The sequence below is a fragment of the Mirounga angustirostris genome, unplaced genomic scaffold, assembly GCF_029215605.1.
Source record: "Mirounga angustirostris isolate CCGP_5_RB_7025 unplaced genomic scaffold, mMirAng1.0.hap1 SCAF_1, whole genome shotgun sequence".
Taxonomy (NCBI): domain Eukaryota; kingdom Metazoa; phylum Chordata; class Mammalia; order Carnivora; family Phocidae; genus Mirounga; species Mirounga angustirostris.
In genome coordinates, this window is record NW_026991709.1 from 27,561,341 (window position 1) to 27,579,808 (window position 18,468).

General features: G+C 36.3%; 1 protein-coding gene across 7 annotated transcripts in view; it reads right to left on the minus strand.

The window, feature by feature from the left end:
* USP25 (ubiquitin specific peptidase 25) overlaps positions 1-18,468 on the minus strand; it is a 132,216-nt gene that overhangs the window by 95,241 nt on the left and 18,507 nt on the right. For 5 of the 7 annotated variants that reach the window (XM_045902649.3, XM_045902648.3, XM_064580083.1 and 2 more), the window contains exons 2-3: positions 12,588-12,665; positions 9,144-9,288 (exon numbers count right to left, since the gene is read on the minus strand). In XM_045902649.3, the coding sequence (XP_045758605.1) occupies positions 9,144-9,288; positions 12,588-12,665 (223 nt within the window). Of the gene's footprint in view, positions 1-9,143; positions 9,289-12,587; positions 12,666-18,468 lie in introns of those variants that run through there. The other 2 variants (XM_064580093.1, XM_064580097.1) reach the window with 2 other exon arrangements.

An 18,468-nucleotide genomic window follows, 5' to 3' on the forward strand; every position in this document is an offset into this window, starting at 1 on the left:
AAAATGTAGTAAGTAGGGTCCAAAAAAATTCAGTCAAGTAAAATGTAGAACAGAATACAGCAAGGTACTGAAATGATGGAGCACGCCTACGTACACCAGAAGGCCGAAGGTTTCCTAAGTCTTGCTTACAAGACCCAAGTCCACCTAGATCACAGTTGTAGATGGATATCGCCTGGGTAGAGCCATCCAGTCCAGCTTCAAAACTGATGAAGAAGCTAGGACTAGAGAGGCATGAATGCACCTCAAAAAATGAGAACTATCTTGGTTATTAAATAATGGCTAGAACTCAAGTGAGTAAAGAGAGAATAATGGAAGTAAAAAAAATAATTTGAAAATCACAAAGCAGCAGAAAAACCGGTTTGGGGGACATGATTAATTAGCCCTCAGACTCCATTCCCTCATCCTCCTAGTGTGCTTTCCTCAACTGCAGAAGGTAGAAAGATTAAAACAAAACAAAACAAAATCTGTTTTCCCAATTCACTTACAGTTACATGGTTCTGAATAGAATTTAGGCTCCACCAGCTAGATGCACTAACAGGGACACAGAGCACAGAAGTGAGCGGGCAGCCACTGTTCTGCTCCTTCGGGCTATTTTCTCCAGCACGACTGAAGAGATACAGGTTGTTCCACATAGCATTCCAGGGTCCAGTTTCCAGATTCGGGGATGTCAAGAGACAGAGAGTAGAAGTGGCAACTAGACTCTGCATTCCAATGTTCAGGCATAGCTCAGTGGCAGTTACCTAATCCTGCCTGCTTGTCCTCTGGCCTGCAGCTCCAGAAGTATGTTCTTGAACTCATGTCCCAGAGGCAGCCTCCAGATTCACTCACTACCAGAAGTATGTTCTTGAACTCATGTCCCAGAGGCAGCCTCCAGATTCACTCACTACCAGAAGTATGTTCTTGAACTCATGTCCCAGAGGCAGCCTCCAGATTCACTCACTACCAGAAGTATGTTCTTGAACTCATGTCCCAGAGGCAGCCTCCAGATTCACTCACTACCAGAAGTATGTTCTTGAACTCATGTCCCAGAGGCAGCCTCCAGATTCACTCACTACCAGAAGTATGTTCTTGAACTCATGTCCCAGAGGCAGCCTCCAGATTCACTCACTACCAGAAGTATGTTCTTGAACTCATGTCCCAGAGGCAGCCTCCAGATTCACTCACTACCAGAAGTATGTTCTTGAACTCATGTCCCAGAGGCAGCCTCCAGATTCACTCACTACCTTCCTGAGAGTGGCAGAGGGAGCAGCTTCCCTGGCTGGCCAGTCCTATAAGAATCTGGGGATCATTTCACAAGGCTGAACTAAAGATCCCTCCCCCAATCTATCCAGTGATTTTTCTTTTTTTAAGATCCTAATCACCTGTATTAAATTTCTCCTTTGAGACGATCTAGAGTATTTACCGTTTCATGTCTGACAAGTAAAGGAAACTGACTGGAGCAGAAACTCATTTAGAAATAGCAACAACTTATAATTAGAGCTTTCATAATTTAATTGTAACTCAAGCAACATAAAAGCAAAAAACAAGGCAAAGTGTTCTTAACCCTATTTCATAAATAACTGAAGTTGTGAGAAATGAAATATACCATCATTAAGAATAAAGAATGGTGGACAGGCTTTAAATTTAAGTCTTCTAACTATTAAATCTTTCCTCTATACTAGCAGATCTCCAAGAGTGGTTAATGGAGCCTTGGGTATTCCCCCATGACCCTAAGAGAAGGGGGTTCCATAAGTAAAAAAATATTCTCATAAAAATACTAAGATGCTATTTGCCTTTCCTCCCGTATCATATTTGCACTGATGATACAAAACAACAGCATCTTTGCACAAATCGAGGCAGTTACCACCAAGTTCTTTGGGCAATTCACTGTATTACAACTATACATACTCACTACTGAAAAAAAAAAAAAAAAAAAGCCAGTTTCTCTTAGATCCTTGATAAAAAGGGAAAATTTTATTGTATTAAATCTCAAACACAGATTTACGTATTCTTTTAATTCTATATAACAAAACAGGAAGTATGCATAGTACTTCTGCTGCATCCAAAGTTAAGCTTTTGCTCAAGAGAAAACACTAGTGCAATGCTTGAGTTGCAAGCCAATTAAACTGGCTGATTTTTTTTTTTTCATGGAACACTATTTTTACTTGAAAAAACAACTAACAAACTACAAACTAGGAGGAATCAAACTTCAGAGTTTGGCAGATATTTTCTAGAGAATAAACAAAGTGAGCCTGTCACCTGCGGGAGAACAAATGAGGGTATGTGTTGCCAATGAATAATGTGGACTTTTCAAGCAAAAATGGTAACTTTGGAAAACTTGTTTCTATCACTATGCATACATCTTCCCAACACCTAAAAGCTTTTCTGGGGAAATCAAGTGATTAACAATTTTGATTTGTATTAGAATGTAGACATTCTTCCAACATTTAGAATGAAATCTTTTCCATGGTATGATAAAATCATGCATAAGTAAATCCATTCAAAGAACAAGGTAAGTTTCTAATTTTTGGTCTTTGACCCATTTCCTGACACAGAGTTCCTAAATTATTTAGAATTTCCTGGGTGATAGGAGCATCTTTTGCTCTAATGAGATGACTCCTGCTGGACTCCTGTATAGCTTCAGGATGAATGCTGGTCACCAGAAAAACCAAACTATGATGAGAAGCTTGGAACTTTGAGAGAACTTTTTTCTCCGCACAGGAGAGAAGGGCTAGAGATTAAGTTAATAATCAATCATGCCTACCTGATGAACCCTCCATAAAAGTTCCTAAAGTATGGACTTCGGAGAGCTTCCGAGTTGGTGGACATATTCTCATGCTGGGAGGGTGGCACACCCCAACTCCATGAGACAGAAGCTCCAGAGCTTGGGACCCTTCCAGACCTTGCCCTATGTACCTCTTCATCTGGCTGTTCATCTGTATCCTTTATCATATTCTTTTTATACAATAAACCAGTACATGTTAAGTGTTTCCCTGAGTTCTATGAGCCATTATCGCAAATTATCAAACTCAAGGAGGATGCTATGGGAACTCCCATTTTGTAGCAAAGTCAGACAGAAGTGTGGGTAACCTGGGGACCCACTACTTGTGACTGGCATCTAAAGTGGGGGGGCAGTCTTGTGGGACTGAGAGCCCTTAACTTATAGAATCTGAAGCTAATGTCAGGTAGACAGTGTAAGAATTGAATTGAATTGCAGGACACCCAGCTGGTGTTGGACAATCAGTCAGGTGTGGAAAAAAATTCACACATCTGGTGTCAGAAGTATTTTGAGTGTAAGCAAAGGAAGAAACAAGCAATAGTATTCTTTCATGCTAGCATGATAGGTTAATCAGAGACTACTGGTCCTTAACTGAAAAGGTGGGGCTTTTTCCTTTAAGCAATGGAGGAGGTTTATTTATTATTTGTAATTTCATTATAATCACAATAATTTTTCTCCAGGATGTTCCCATTACTCCATAAAGCTTCTTTCTTTCCATAGGATATTTTAAAACAATACGGCAATCCTCAAAGACTATTATAACCTGCTCATATACCAAAAACATATGATTTTAAGACCAGATATTAACGAATTAAATGTTATTTCAACAGAATGGTTAAACATGAGTTTCTTCTTTTTCTAGAGTTAGAACAGTTTCTCCTAAAATATGAAGCATGTAATGAACTTTAGTTTCACAATGAAAACTAGCCCTCTATGACTTTCTTATATGCTTAAACTCAAAAAGGAACAGAGAACACACTTGGCTATAAATAATTTCTAACTGAAACAATTTCTAATTACAAATATAAAAATTTAGCCTTTTTAAAATTCCATCCAAATACCAGAGTATTATGAATATTTTATATCTGTGTCAAGGAAGGACCTCAGTGAAACACCAAGCTTTGTTTCAATCAACCCTCCCTCTAGTACTAGTATGAACACAACTCAAGGGCACAAATGTATTAGTGTTAGCTGAATAACACTATAGAAAATCTCATGTTACAAAAGCCTCCATCATTTTCAAGTCTGCCCAAATTCAAACTTTTTTTTCTGTAAAGTCAGAAATATATATAACAAAACATAACACTCACCCTAATGAATCTTTCACTCTCCAAAGAATTACCATTTGAGTAAAACTTAAATACCAACTATGAAACATTTCTCTGCTCACTCCAAAATATAGGCAGTCATGAACTTAACAACGAATTCAACTTCAAATGTAGGCATTATTTATAACTCATAATTCATTGTCCCATAAAAACAGTATATTAAATGACATGAGGTTCCAAGTTAGTTTACAAAAGTCAATTTAGCCCATAATATAGTTGAAACTACAATACATGTAAAGATTTTGATTTTAGGAGAAAAAAAAGTTCTTCCACTGTTTTCCTTACCTACACAGGGTTAAACCTAAGGGAAATCCTTTTTTTTTTCTACCCCGATAAGTCCAGTTTATATTTACCACCAGCAAAGACTTCTAGGCAGGGGAATGATATGAATAGAAAGAACTGTTCGGGGAGTTAGGAGTTAAAGTGTTGAATAAGAGTTTGACAAGAGTTGGAATAATAAATACCAGGCAAGAGCAACTGAAGGGAAAAGTATACAAAAACTGACAGAACTGCAAACTAAATGATTATTTTGGGATATTAGGAAGAGCTTGTTTTAAAAAAAGAAGAAAAATCACTGGGCCACAAGAAGAATGAGGATGCCCTTGAGAGAGAGGCAAATATGAACAAAGGGATGGTCAGCAGATCAGAAATAAGAAAACTACCATTCTCACCCGCACTTCACTCTGCTTCACCATGGCTATATCCACACCATTCATCTCTTGAGCCAAATATACTCCTGCATAGCCTGGGATGCACCTGCCTCGGACACCCACAAGGTTTACTCCCTAACTTCACTCAGGTATCTGTATAAATGTGAACTCACCCAAGAGATAATTCCCTGACCAGCTCTTTGTCTTAGCATATCTCCTGCCTGACATACAACCACATCCCTGTCACCCTCTGTCCCTTTACCCTACTCTACTATTTTTCATGAACTGACTACTACCTGACATTATTTATTTATTGTTTACTGTCTTTCTCCTATGTAAACTGAGACTCTGTTTTTTAATGGCCTAAAAAACTATCTGATAGAGATGAGGCAATCAGTAAATATTTATTAAACAAATAAAGGCTAAATCTAGACTACAGAATAGAGATAAAAAGGAGTGAGTCATCTTCAGAGTGGCACTAATTAGAAACTTAAGAACATATGCTTTATCCACCTAAAATTTTTTCTAGTAAGTGAAAGGACAAATAGCATAATAAAGTATCATGTTAGAAGAACAGTACTTAAAAGCAAGAAGACATACACAATGTATGTGTTTCCCACCCCACTCTCCTATTCTCCTCTGCTCCCAGTCAGCTCTTAAGATGTTCCTACTTTTCCAATCTTCTCACTGCTGAACTCAGATTCTTTCAGTGAGGTTCAAAAGAACTTTCTGTGATGATGGAAATACAGTATTAATCTACACTGTCCAATATGGTAGCCACTAGGCACATGAGACTCCTACTGAGCATTAAAAATGTGTCTAGTGCAACAGAGGAACTAAATTTTAGCATTAGTTTTAAGTTCTATTTAAATCTAAGTTGCCACATGTGACTATAGGCAACTGTACTGAACACCTGAACTCTAAACGATCTTGTTCTGTTTTTATTAATAGCTGCTGAAATTATAAGCGCAGCATTGGTAAGGAAAGTGAATAGTAAAGGATCCATTCCTGAGTTTTGTCATAAACTTGAAAATGCTCGAAAAGGATTTTTATATTGTTCTAGATGTCTAGAACAATCGCTTGAGAACTTCCTCACACTCTGATAGCTCCAATATACCAGACTCCTGTAGCACTTACCCAGTTTTCTCAATAGAGGCCTGTGTTTGAATATATATTTGTAATTATTTCCTATCTTTCCTTCTCACATGTTTTACCACTCCTTCCAAGAAGTAAAAATAGACAAAAGACGTCATTTCTTCTCAGGACTAACAGCATAGTAATTTAAAAAATCTGTTGAGGGGTGCCTGGGTGGCTCAGTTGTTAAGCGTCTGCCTTCGGCTCAGGTCATGATCCCAGGGTCCTGGGATCGAGCCCCGCATCGGGCTCCCTGCTCGGCGGGAAGCCTGCTTCTCCCTCTCCCACTCCCCCTGCTTGTGTTCCCTCTCTCGCTATGTCTCTCTCTGTCAAATAAATAAATAAAATCTTTAAAAAATAAAAAAATAAAAAAATAAATCTGTTGAATGCATGACATCTCCTTACTTTCTCACTTTTACACCATGTAACACTACTGTGACGCTGACAAATTTAAATGCCAAATCTATTTCCTAAAGGCAACTGTACTTCTTAGAACTTTATGAAGTATGGTACAAATTTGTTAAATGGAAAAGAATGTTACCTCATCAGATTTTTTTCGCCTTTTGATACTGTTATAATACAATCACCACATTTTATTTTTACAAGGATTTTCTCATTAATCTGCAAACAACTTTATGGACACACTATCCAACTTATTGAATTACTAATTATAAATTAGCACCTTGGTGAGAAGGATAGCACATTTTATTGATAAAGAAACCACAACAGCACACAATTTGCCCAATATGATAATCAGTTATAATGAAACCAGAAACTCCATTTCTCTACCATTTCTTTAAAGTGAAATATAAAATTACTTAATGAGGGGCACCTGGGTGGCTCAGTTGGTTGAGTGACCGACTCTTGGTTTCAGCTCAGGTCATGATCGTGTGATCTCGTGAGATCGAGCCCCATATGAGGCTCCATGCTCAATGTGGAGTCCGCTTGGGACTGTCTCTCCCTCTGCCTCTGCCCCTCCCCCCTGCATGTGCACGGGCACGCAATCTCGCTCTCAAATAAATAAATCTTATAAAAAAAATTACTTAATGAATATTTTCCAAGAGCTACATACACAAACACACACACACACAACTTTTAATTATCATTCAATGGGACACACGCCTTCTGAAATCAGGTTTGCCTTCTCCCTAAGAGCATCTATTCAATCTCTTTTGTCCACAACATTTTCATTATTCCTTGTCAAAAGTCTTGAACAGGTGTTAACATCTGGCTTAAACAATACTTGCTGATTTTACAGAGCAAATAACATCTTCTTTTATTTAGGAAAGTCTTATAAATCCTAATTCCCTACCTACCTATAATATACTACCTCATGTCACAAAGTCTACCATCTATATTAAGAATTCACATCTATCAGTCTAAAATCTTGTCATCCTTTCCACTAGAACAATGTTTCCACTAAACCATGTTTAGTCAATTTCCTGTTTCCTTCACTTTAACGAGCTGCCTTCAGTCGAAAACCTTTTTTCCTTTCTCTACCTAATTTCATTTTCCCCCAAGTCTCGGAACCTTGAAAGACAGATGTTATTCTCACACACTAGTTCCTCCACTATTTATACTACTTCTCTTTTTTCTAACTTCTTTCAACAAGCTTCTCAACCTCATTCTTTTTCATTGGTTCTGAAACAGCTTTTTTATATATATTATCAAAAATAATTCAATGAACGCTTTTTGAGAAACTATGCAAACTATTCTAGCGTGATGATAGGCACATCAATGGTCTTTTGTCCTGTTAAGCCTCCTGTTTGGTGAGAAAGAAAGGCACAAGCAAATAATTTCAAAATAACACAGTATTCATGAAGACCCAAGTACGCTCTGGGTGCTACAGAAGCACTTGCTCCAACCTAGAAGCCAGGAGAAATATTCTAAAGCCAGAAGCTCCTGACCTAAGTCTTATAACACCAGAGGTAATTAAGCTGGGGGTAAAGGCTAGAGGGGATTCCAGACAGAAGGCACAGTGAGTGTAAAGACCAAAGAAATTAAATAGCACTGGGTGGATAAGAACTCCAAGCCATCCTGAATTATCACGGTTTTATAAAGTAAAAAGAGAAAAACAGGAGAAAATGAAGTTAGAGATGTAGATAGGGTCCAAAACACAGTTTGCCTTGAACGTAGACATAAACAATTAGGTCTGTCTCACATATACAAAACTTCTTCCATCACCTATTACCTATATGAGGTAGGACTATTTCAGCTTTTGGCACATAAGATCGTTTGTGAACAAAAATATTAAGATTATCCTGAAAATTTGAAATTAAAATATTTTATCAACAAATATTAAAATAATCTTTACTGACAACAGTTATAAACAACCATGTGAATATGTTCTTGCTAGTTGTTTTTTAACTCTGAGGAAGTCTATAAACAAAATCAGAGGGGTGCCTGGCTGACTCAGTCAGCAGAGCAGGCAACTCCTGATCTGGCGGTTGTGAGTTCAAACCCCATCCTGGGTATAGAGATTACTTAAAAATAAAATCTTTAAAAAAAAAAGTTTCAGAAATTCTCTTCAAATACAAGTTAGTAATCAAATTTCTCAAATACAAAATGCATAAAAATAAATACCTTTTATAAAATAAATACATTTTATATAGTGCAGTCATTATATCATAATAAGATAGAGGTAACTAAACATATTTTGAAAAATTCAGTGCTACACATAAGCAGAACTATTCACATTATAAAGAAAAAGTAGAATCCCACATAAAACTTTCCATATATGTGTGTGTGTGTGTGTGTATGTCTGTGTATGTTTGTGTGTTTATTTTGTTACATGGTAACAAACTTTTTTCTAAAATCTTCATTTTGGAGAGGGGCGAGGGTTGAGGGAAGGGAAATTCTATTAAGTGGTAAACCTACCAGTAGTTAGAAACAATAGCTTACCTTCAAAAATAATACTAAGGCCTCTACCAACACTTAAAATCCATAAAACAAATGTTTGTGCCCATATAAAATCCTGGAAATGTTTGTTTCTTTCATGAGTAACACCTATTGCTGTTCTATATCTCAAAACAATGAATACTAAATGGAATACTCTATGAAAGGCTACATAACTCAAATACAATCTTTTACGCTTGAACTGGAGAAAATAATAATGCACTAAATAAAAACATATACTCTTTTCAACTACACCTTGAACCAAGGTTAAAGTAAAGTGGTTCTTTGTCCTTCACCTCTGCTTAAACAAAACATATTCCCAAGGGAAGTTTTTCATTACATTCTTACTAAAATATTAAGAAAGAGAAGTAAACTTACTTGTGTCTGCTTGGCTTCCCACACTGATATATCTATCATTGCCAGGAAGTGATGTTTGGTAGTAAGTTGTCTCCTCCTGCTGAGGGGTCTTGGCATTCTTTGCAGTAAGGAAAGCCACCGCTAATTCCAAGTTTCCATTACTATCCTTCAAATATCAAGAATGGAACATCAAACATTTTGGAATAACTCCATACATTCTCACATGATTTATTTAAGTTTCTCCACAGCAACTAATACTTAATAGCAAAAATCACTTTTAGATTTGAAATCATTCTATGTGATCCTAATTTTACAAACTCATCATAAACAAAGTATATTCTATTAATAGTAATTCCTTTTTCTATTAAGACTACTGACATAAGAATCAATTCTATAATTTCTTAGCTTCCCATTACCTTCACTTCTCCTTAACAAAAGTCAATCACAAAACTTATGCTTCTAAACAAATAAACTAAAAAATGTTTTTTGGAACTTGCCATACAAAAGGATGAGAATGAATATTTAAAACAGTACTTCTGCAAAGAAGAAATATAAACTTTAATATGGATTCTGAATGCATACCTAGAGGCAAACTTAAGCAAATGTCAGACTTGTAGGCAGAAAACAGCAAAACATTCTGAAGCTTGATAGTACAGAGAGACACACAGAACCAGACAGAAATACTCAATCCTATCAAGATGACAATCCTACCCAAATTAAGTATATAAATTTAACATAGTTCTCATCAAAAGCATATCTGGACAAAATTATTCTGAAGTTAATTTAGAAGAAAGCAGATGATAGAAAACCAAGAATTTTTATAACAGCAAAATAATGAGAAGAGACATGACCAGTTCTATCTCTCTAGTCTCTGTAGAGTTAGTAATAAATATAACAGTTCCAGGACAGCTAATTGAAACAACATTAGGAAGCCCAGATATTAATAATGAAGTGATCTTTGTAACAGAAGGCCAGAACACCTAAGACTATGCAGGCCTCATGAACTTTAGCATACACAGAGACTGTAAAAGGAAGCCAGTGGAGGATTTTGGACAGAAATGACATGGTATGACTTATATTTTAAAAAGATCACTCTGGCTGTGTGTTGAGAATAGACTATAGGAGAGAAAGGGCTAAGGCAGAGAGTCCAACATCACATTAAATGTGAGAGGTGACAGAAGGAGAAAGATCAGGATGATTCCAAGATTTGAAACCTGAGCAACTGGAAGAATGAGGTCCCCAACCCACCCCAACTCCAATTATAGTTAGCCAGGGAAGAGAGAAAAAAGTAAGAGTGCAGTTGGAAAAGCACCACTGCTTTAAACTTTATATCACAACCATTAGAAGACTCTTAAATGACTCACCAGAAATATGGGTATAATATAATCTATAGCTGGATAAGTAAAACAGCTGTAAAGTAATGCGCAGTAACAACGGCTACATTTATCGAACACTCACTATGGGCCAAGAAATGTGCCAAATGCTTTTTATATACTACCTCATATAATAATAATAAACTGAATGCAACAGGGATTTACACAACTTGGAGACAGATCACTTACTTTGGAGGGCTAAAAATAGATTCTTAAAATAAAACTACTGAAATCTATCAATGACATGGTGTTTCTCAAAAGTATGTTCCTTGTCAGTACATTACTGAGAAAGTGAATTCATTATTAAACACCTTACAAATTTATACTGGGTAATGATTAAGGTTTAAGTACACTGACCCCCCCCCCCCCCCACCAACTACTGGTAAATGAAACCAAAGTTAAAAAAAAAAAACAAAAAAACTATAGCATACAACTTAACTCAAAGAAAATGTGGACAACAGTTCATTTGATTAACTCTTTATGTTCATTTAATTAAACATATTTTACATGTTTCCCAAGTTAAAAAAAAAGAAAAGTGAATTCCCCAAACTTGCCCTGACAAGGTAATGGGTATAGCCTCACACTCAGAGATATAGAATGGTAAAGGCACTTTCTGAAAACAGACATGGAGTGACTGAGTCATACTTATCAGAATAAGAAAAGGACTGGCAATCATCTAAATGTCATAATCATAAAAATTGAGGTCTGACATTTTTGCTTCCTCTCCAAATCCTTAGAGTTGCTTCATAAACCCTGCATTAATGCTCTAAACAGCACTGTTTCATCACTTTCCTGATAGGAAAAAAAAATGAAGCAAAGATTGCAGTAAAGGTGGAAATTAAGTGTGCCACCCCAGGACCAGGCTGCTCGGTTTCTCTTCCAGCTCACCCACATACCACACCTTCCTCAGTAGAGTTACCAGGAGGGTGTTAGCCACATAAAATACTTAGAATAGCACCTAGTACTACAGGAGCTTAATAACCGCCAGTGATTATTATCATGATTACAGTCATCTAAAAGATAAGATTATTTCTAGAAACAAATGAAGAACTTTTGGCTCGGAATCAAAAATTACATAATTAAACTCGTCTCATGGAGTAAGTTCCAAAGGACTGAAGTTGTATGTATGCCTTACAACAGCAAAAATACTGTATTGCTGTTAGCCTTTAGTAGCAGTATAGAAATAACTTTAAAATGCAGTTCTAGTTCTTTTTTTTTTAAGATTTATTTATATCCTATTTATAAGAGAGAGAGCAAGGCGGAGTTGGGGGAGAGGGAGAGATAGAATCTCAAACAGGCTCCCCAACTTGTCTCCAAGTTGTGTAAATCCCTGTTTATTATTATTATATGAGGAGAGAATCTCAAACAGCAATGAGCCCAAGGCAGGGCTGGATCTCAGGACCCTGAGATCATGACCTGAGCTGAAATCAAGAGTTGGAGGTGTAACTGACTGAGCCACCCAGGTGCCCCTGCAGTTCTAGTTCTTAAACATCTTTTATTCTCTTGCTCTTTTTCAGTGGGCATATCCATGTGATTTGATTCATCTGAGTTTCTCCATGTGAAAATGAGGGAACAACAGAAGATGCAACCAAAATGATGCATTTTATTTACTGCATATACTAACCAGCTTGCTACTGAATGTTCGTAAGGTGCAATTAGTTAAATGTTAGCCAAGTTTTATTTCTCCTTGAAAGGAAAAAATGTAAGCTTCTTATCCTCTAATAATTTTCTCTCTCCTCTTTTCCCTCCCTGTATTTCTCTACCCCACCCTACTCTCTACGCCCATTTAAACTCTAACATCATAGCTCTTGAGTACAATCAGCCATCGCATTTGGATTCATATCCTTCCATTTTGCATGAAAGTGTTCCATATGGAGAAAATTATCTGTCACTCCAAGGTATCCTGGAACATTAGGCTACTGAAAACTAACATGCTCAAAATTACACCCTAAGTAAGGCTCTTACATTATAAAAGTTCTTTCCTATATCTCTATTACTACACCACAAAATGTAACTAAAAACCTTTCAAACATGGTAGGCAGTAGAGATGAGGGCGCAGCTTAAACTGTATGCCATGAAACAGAGGCCATACCTTCAAGGCTTGCTGTAGTATCTGGGCATCATTAATCCCAGTGATTTCTCTCAGCTGATTCAAAAACGTCTGCTGGTGCTAGAGGAGAAAAACCGAAATCATTACACTTTAAAATCTGAAAATATATAAGAATAAGAATAAGAAAATAAATGACCTTTGGGTTTTAAAAAAAAAAAAGAAAACACAAACTAGTACAGAGAAGAAAAAATATAGGACTTGACAAAGACTTAACAAATTTCACTATTTTAGGAAGAAACCATGCTGTGGGGAGCCCTTACTCCATTCTCTTGTTTCCAAAAGGGAACTTCTACATCACTTCCCAAGGAGTCTTACTGAATTAACCAGTTTCTGGCCTATTCACTGCCTAATTTATTCCTCCCCACAAGAAAAGCAGTGATATGCACAATGGTTAAGCCTAAGAAGAATTAGGGAAAACAGTTTTATCCACTGGGCTACTTTCACTAGAGGCTGAGGCCACTGAATGAAATCCTCGCAGCTCTAGCATCTCCCCCCTGCCCCGAGGGTCAGCCAGCATCCATTCAGCTAGGATGTCCGAAAAAGAGAGGCCAAAGGACAGGCCATGCACTAGATACGTATATTACATCATGGGGATCCTAAGATCTATTTGAGGAAAAAGAAGATCATCTCATTCTCTAATCTGTCATAAAAGATCCCAAACAGAATTAATCACTTGCCCTCATTTGCTTCAGATCTGTTGGTCTTTATGATCTATTATACTCTGTTGGAGAGAAAAAGGGATGGGATTCCACTATCAAACGATGCCCTGAACATCCCTAATTAAGAAACATGTTCCTCCTGGGATCGAGCCCCACATCGGGCTCCCTGCTGGGCGGGAAGCCTGCTTCTCCATCTCCCTTTCCCCCTGCTTGTGTTCCCTCTCTCGCTGTGTCTCTCTCTGTCAAATAAATAAATAAAATCTTAAAAAAAAAAAAAAAAATGTTCCTTCCTACATCTCTGTATTTCTTTAAACAAGTTCCCCAAAACTGTAAGACAGCACCATGAAATAAAGAAAGATCAATGGAAATGAAATGGAAGTCATCACTAGAATAAAAGGATCTGCTGAAATTTTTCTCGAAAATGTTTTACATTCATCTCAGTAATAAATCAGTCAAGAATCATCAACAGATGATAAAACTATGGGGTAAAAGTTTGATGAAAAACAGGATAGTTACATAGTTTCAAACTCTATTCCTGCAAATTATAAAGGGAGAAAGAATATAACTTTATAATGAAGAAACATGACAAGTACCACCTCAATCAAGTAATCAAATTTAATATTACCAATAATGGGATCAAATGACAGTATATGCCACCTGATATTGTAGGATATAACAAGACGACAGTATCACCTATGGTATTCCTGCCCAAAATGCATAACCTGAATCTAAACTTGCAGAAGCATCAGACAAATCCAAACTGAGGGACATTTTACAAAGTAATTATTGTCATCTTTAAAACGTTTATATCATAAAAGACAAAGAGTGAGTTTCCAGATTAAAGGGGACAAAAAAGGCCTGATAATCAAATGTAATGTGGCATCCAACACTAAATGCTATACAGGACATTACTGGGACAACTGGAGAAATATGAATATGAACTGTTTAGTAATAATATTTTGTTAATATTGAATTCCTGAATTTGATAATGGCACTATAGTTATGTAAGAAAATATCTTTTTTCTTAGGAAATACACCCTGAAGTATTTAAGTTTTAAAGGGGCATGATGTCTGCAATTTACTCTGAAATAGTTAAAAAAAAAAAAGTTGTAGTTCTTTGTACTATCTTGCAACTTTAAATTTAAAATTATTTCAAACTTCAAAATAAGGTTTTAAAATATTCTGTATACAGATTTGTTAATGTTATAATTGTAAAATGTGCATTTCAAATTGTACTTGACAATTTAAATATGCATAATATATATATACCTTCAGAGCTGAAGGGTTCTAAACAAATTACAAAATGAAATGAAAAAATAAAAAGCATTTGAAAATCAGGTTTGAGATAATGTACGTCTAAATATCTTCTATAGAAACCACATGTATAAGTTAGAAATTATATTCAACTACATGTAACAGAGTCCCATCTAAATAGTAGCTTCAACATACTGCAGTGTCTGTTTTTTCTAATATAATTAGAGTGGAGGTAGGCAATCCAGATCTGATAAGGCCTCCCACATGTTAAAAAAAATCTAAAGCTCCTTCTGTCTTCCCACTGAACACTCTTATATGTGACATTCATCAAACGTCTGTCACTCCATGTCTCGTCCTCAAGTATCCCGTCCAAGTTCTAGGTAGAATAAAAGGAAGGGCACAAGACAAAGGGCATAAGCCAAAACATTCTGACTTCTTTAAGAAGACCCATCTAGTGACTTCCACTTAAAGCTTCATTGAGCAGAACAAAATTGCATGGCCACTCATAGTTGCAAAGAAGGCTGGAAAACATGTTTTTCAGTTAGGCAAAGCACTTTGAAAATGAAATCAAGGTTCTGTTTGTGAGGAAAAGCAAAGAATGTGTATTAGATAACCATGGGCAGTATACACCATACCATCAATGATTTTTCATTTCCAATAACCTTATTAAAGAGCTGAAATAACCAAGACTATCTAACAAAATAAAAATAATAGTGTATATAAACAAGGTCATTAAAATGCCAGGAAGAATAAAATAGCGGAGTAAAAAAAATCAAACTGTCAAACTTACAGAGGTGAAAAAAGAATTCTTTAAACCTGTCAACTTTCCTTTGTTCATTTAAAATAGTACTGATAACTAGCAATGGAACCATGACTAAGTTACTCAATACCAAACATAATATTAAAGATGTAGAAAAATTTTACAGAAATTCTTCTTATCTAAGGTCTCATTTTACTTAACATAAAAAACTTAGATTTTATACACCTCTCTGTAATCTCACCACCACCAGCACTCCAAACTCCATTCTTTACACAGAGCATTATTTCCCTCAACTGCAAATTACCTGGTCATGGATCAGGGAAAGACTACTGAATACCTCCCCCAAATCAGCCATTTATACAAATGTTACCAGCTATTATTTATAAAGTTGGAAAAATGGAAACAATACAAATGTCCTCCCACTAAGGAAGTGGTTCTAAACTTTAATGTGCAGAAGAATGACCTGATGAGTTTGATAATAATCAAGATTCTCAGGCCCCAGCCCCAGAAACTGTGATTCCAGCAGGGTCAGGGTTGAAGGCTAAGGGATCTGCATTTTTAATAAGTATCTTAGATGATTTTTATACAGATGGACTTAGAGGCACAGTCTGAGTCAAGCAAACAACTGCATATTTTTAAATAGCAAATATATAACCTATATAGAAATTATCTTCACAAAATCATATTAAGCTAAAGTGATGGAACACAAAATAGTATACACATTAATGACTACAAGGTAAAATGTAAACACGAATATAAAGCTCAGAAAAGATTACAAGAGCCTGTGTTAGACTCGCAATTCTCTCATCTCTGTATCCATACCTTTTGCCACTTTTAACTCCCTCCCACTAGAGAGTTTCCTTTCTGCATTGATGATGAACTTGGCCATGTGACATGCTTTCACAAATGACATATTAAAGACAGTCATGCAGATATGAAATGTATTTGCATGACTGGGCTTCCCTCCTGAACTTCTGTAACTTCCTTAAGGAGAACATGGCCCTGGGTAGTCCACTTGCTCCAGAAGAAGGAGGCACCCATGGAGCAGAGCCACCCCAACCAACCTGAAAAATCTGTGAACATGATGACAGTATTTTGGTACACCACTAATTTTTGGAGTAGCCTGTTACTGTCAGAGTTGACTGATAGGGAGTGCATTTTTTAAATTTAAAATTATTTAGATTTTACTAAAATACTTAGTATTTTATTAAAGAGAAACAACGTCTTTGAAATTTTATAGTTTGTAGCTATAACTTGACATTTTATCTTTCACAATAAAGTCAACTAAATATCTTAGAAAAAAAAATAATCCAGGCGTATCTCTAGCATAGTTCATGATCTCATGAATTTTGACAGAAAATGAAATAAGGAGGAGAAAATGACTGGGGTGGAGAAGAAGGCTGAGTGGGAAGGAGAAAAGGTGAAAAAAATTTCTTGGTTTAGTTACCAAGAAATGAGAGACAGATCAGAAGAGGTGAGCTATGAGAAAAATTCTAAGTTTATGGCACAGAAGCCACCTCATTTGTAGTTTTCTCCTTTGTTACTGGCATCTTCCAGCTGTGCTTTTCCTGTCTTTGAAAACCTGCACCTTCATTTCCTACAATTATATGTTTTTGTTGTTGCTATTTCTGTTGTAATTAAGACCCTTGTCTTTCTTTCAAGGTTTGCACCTTTCTATTTATCACACTTCTGATCTGCATATACCCTGCTCAACTAAAAATGTCCTGCATATGGGTTCTCTCCTCCTGGACTAGCAACTTTGGATCCAAGATGGATCCAACCCACTTCCCTCTCTAGAGCTCCTTTTCTGAGCTCTGAGGTCTTTTTTGTATGAATTTATATACTAAAGTATAAGGAGGAGGATGCAATCTGTTCACACTGCTGGACCAAGAAAGACAAGACACAATGTTCAAAGAAATTCAGCAGCTGCAAACACCACAGAAATCAATAAGCTAACAAGCGAAGACTTCATGCAGGCCTTCAGATTCCTTCCTCAATGTTATTTTTATCACATGATTACAGCTTTAAGTGCCCACTATGTGCAAAATACAGTACTATACACACTTTGGGAAAAGGAAGCATCAGTAATTCCAATATAAATTAAGAATCAGAGAGCTCTACAGAAATTCTTTCCCTCCCCAGTTGACCCTACCTAATGTTGGGTTTGTTTTAAATGTTTCAGTAAATATACAGCATATTTAACACTGGTATAACTTCTTGAAAATGCAAAAAGAGGAATCACTGGCTTAGACCAAAGAAAGAAGGTAAGCATTTATTATGTTCTTGCTGTATGCCAAGTGTTTTAAGTGCTTCCAGTTTATAATCTCACTCAATATTAGTATACATGCACACATGCGTGCACACACACACACACCCTCCAAAAAGTTACTCTCATTTCATGGCTAACAAGGCTTCAATAGATTATTAAGTACAGAGACAGGAATGAAAACAGGTTTTTCAAATTCCATGGCCCATACCCTTTCCATATTTTCTCTGTATTTGATTTTGGAGATTAAAGATTCAGTGAAAAATGAAAACTCAGTGCAAAAATCCAGTACTATCTTCATGTAAAATACTTAAATAATGGCACAAAAAAAAGTGGAGCACCACTGACTAAACGGCAGGAAAGCTTTCTACATTAAGGGGCGAATGACTTGTAAGTCAGTCAATGGCTCCTAAATTTCCAAATATATATAAAACTTGGTTAAGAGCAAAAGAAAGAAAGTCAAAGGTTTCCATCTTCAGGAAAAAAAAAAAAAAAAAAGGCAACTCCTAAAATGAACTCTAAAAACACTTTCAAGTTTTTTAAGAAAAAGAGAAAATAAATCCTAATTTGATAGAAAATTCCAAGGCATTCTTAAACTTCAGGATCAAATTCACTAAAGCATTGCTAGGCACCATGTGGTATTTCAGTCACCTATCAATGAAAGGATTAATCATACTCCTGCCTTTAAGGCACACAACCATGCATACATCTACTTTTGCAAATACCTTCTGGATCTACCTGATAACACTAAGCTGCCCTAGTTCACGTTACCTCTTCCAATAACAAGATATCCCCAAACTTCCTAGACAGATAATTCCAAATACATAAATCTGTCCTTCATGGGGCTTCTTTGGGAGTCCCAAACCTGCCTCTGCCTCTATCCAGCTATATAAGCCAAAACAAAATGTACTTCAATAGATTGAG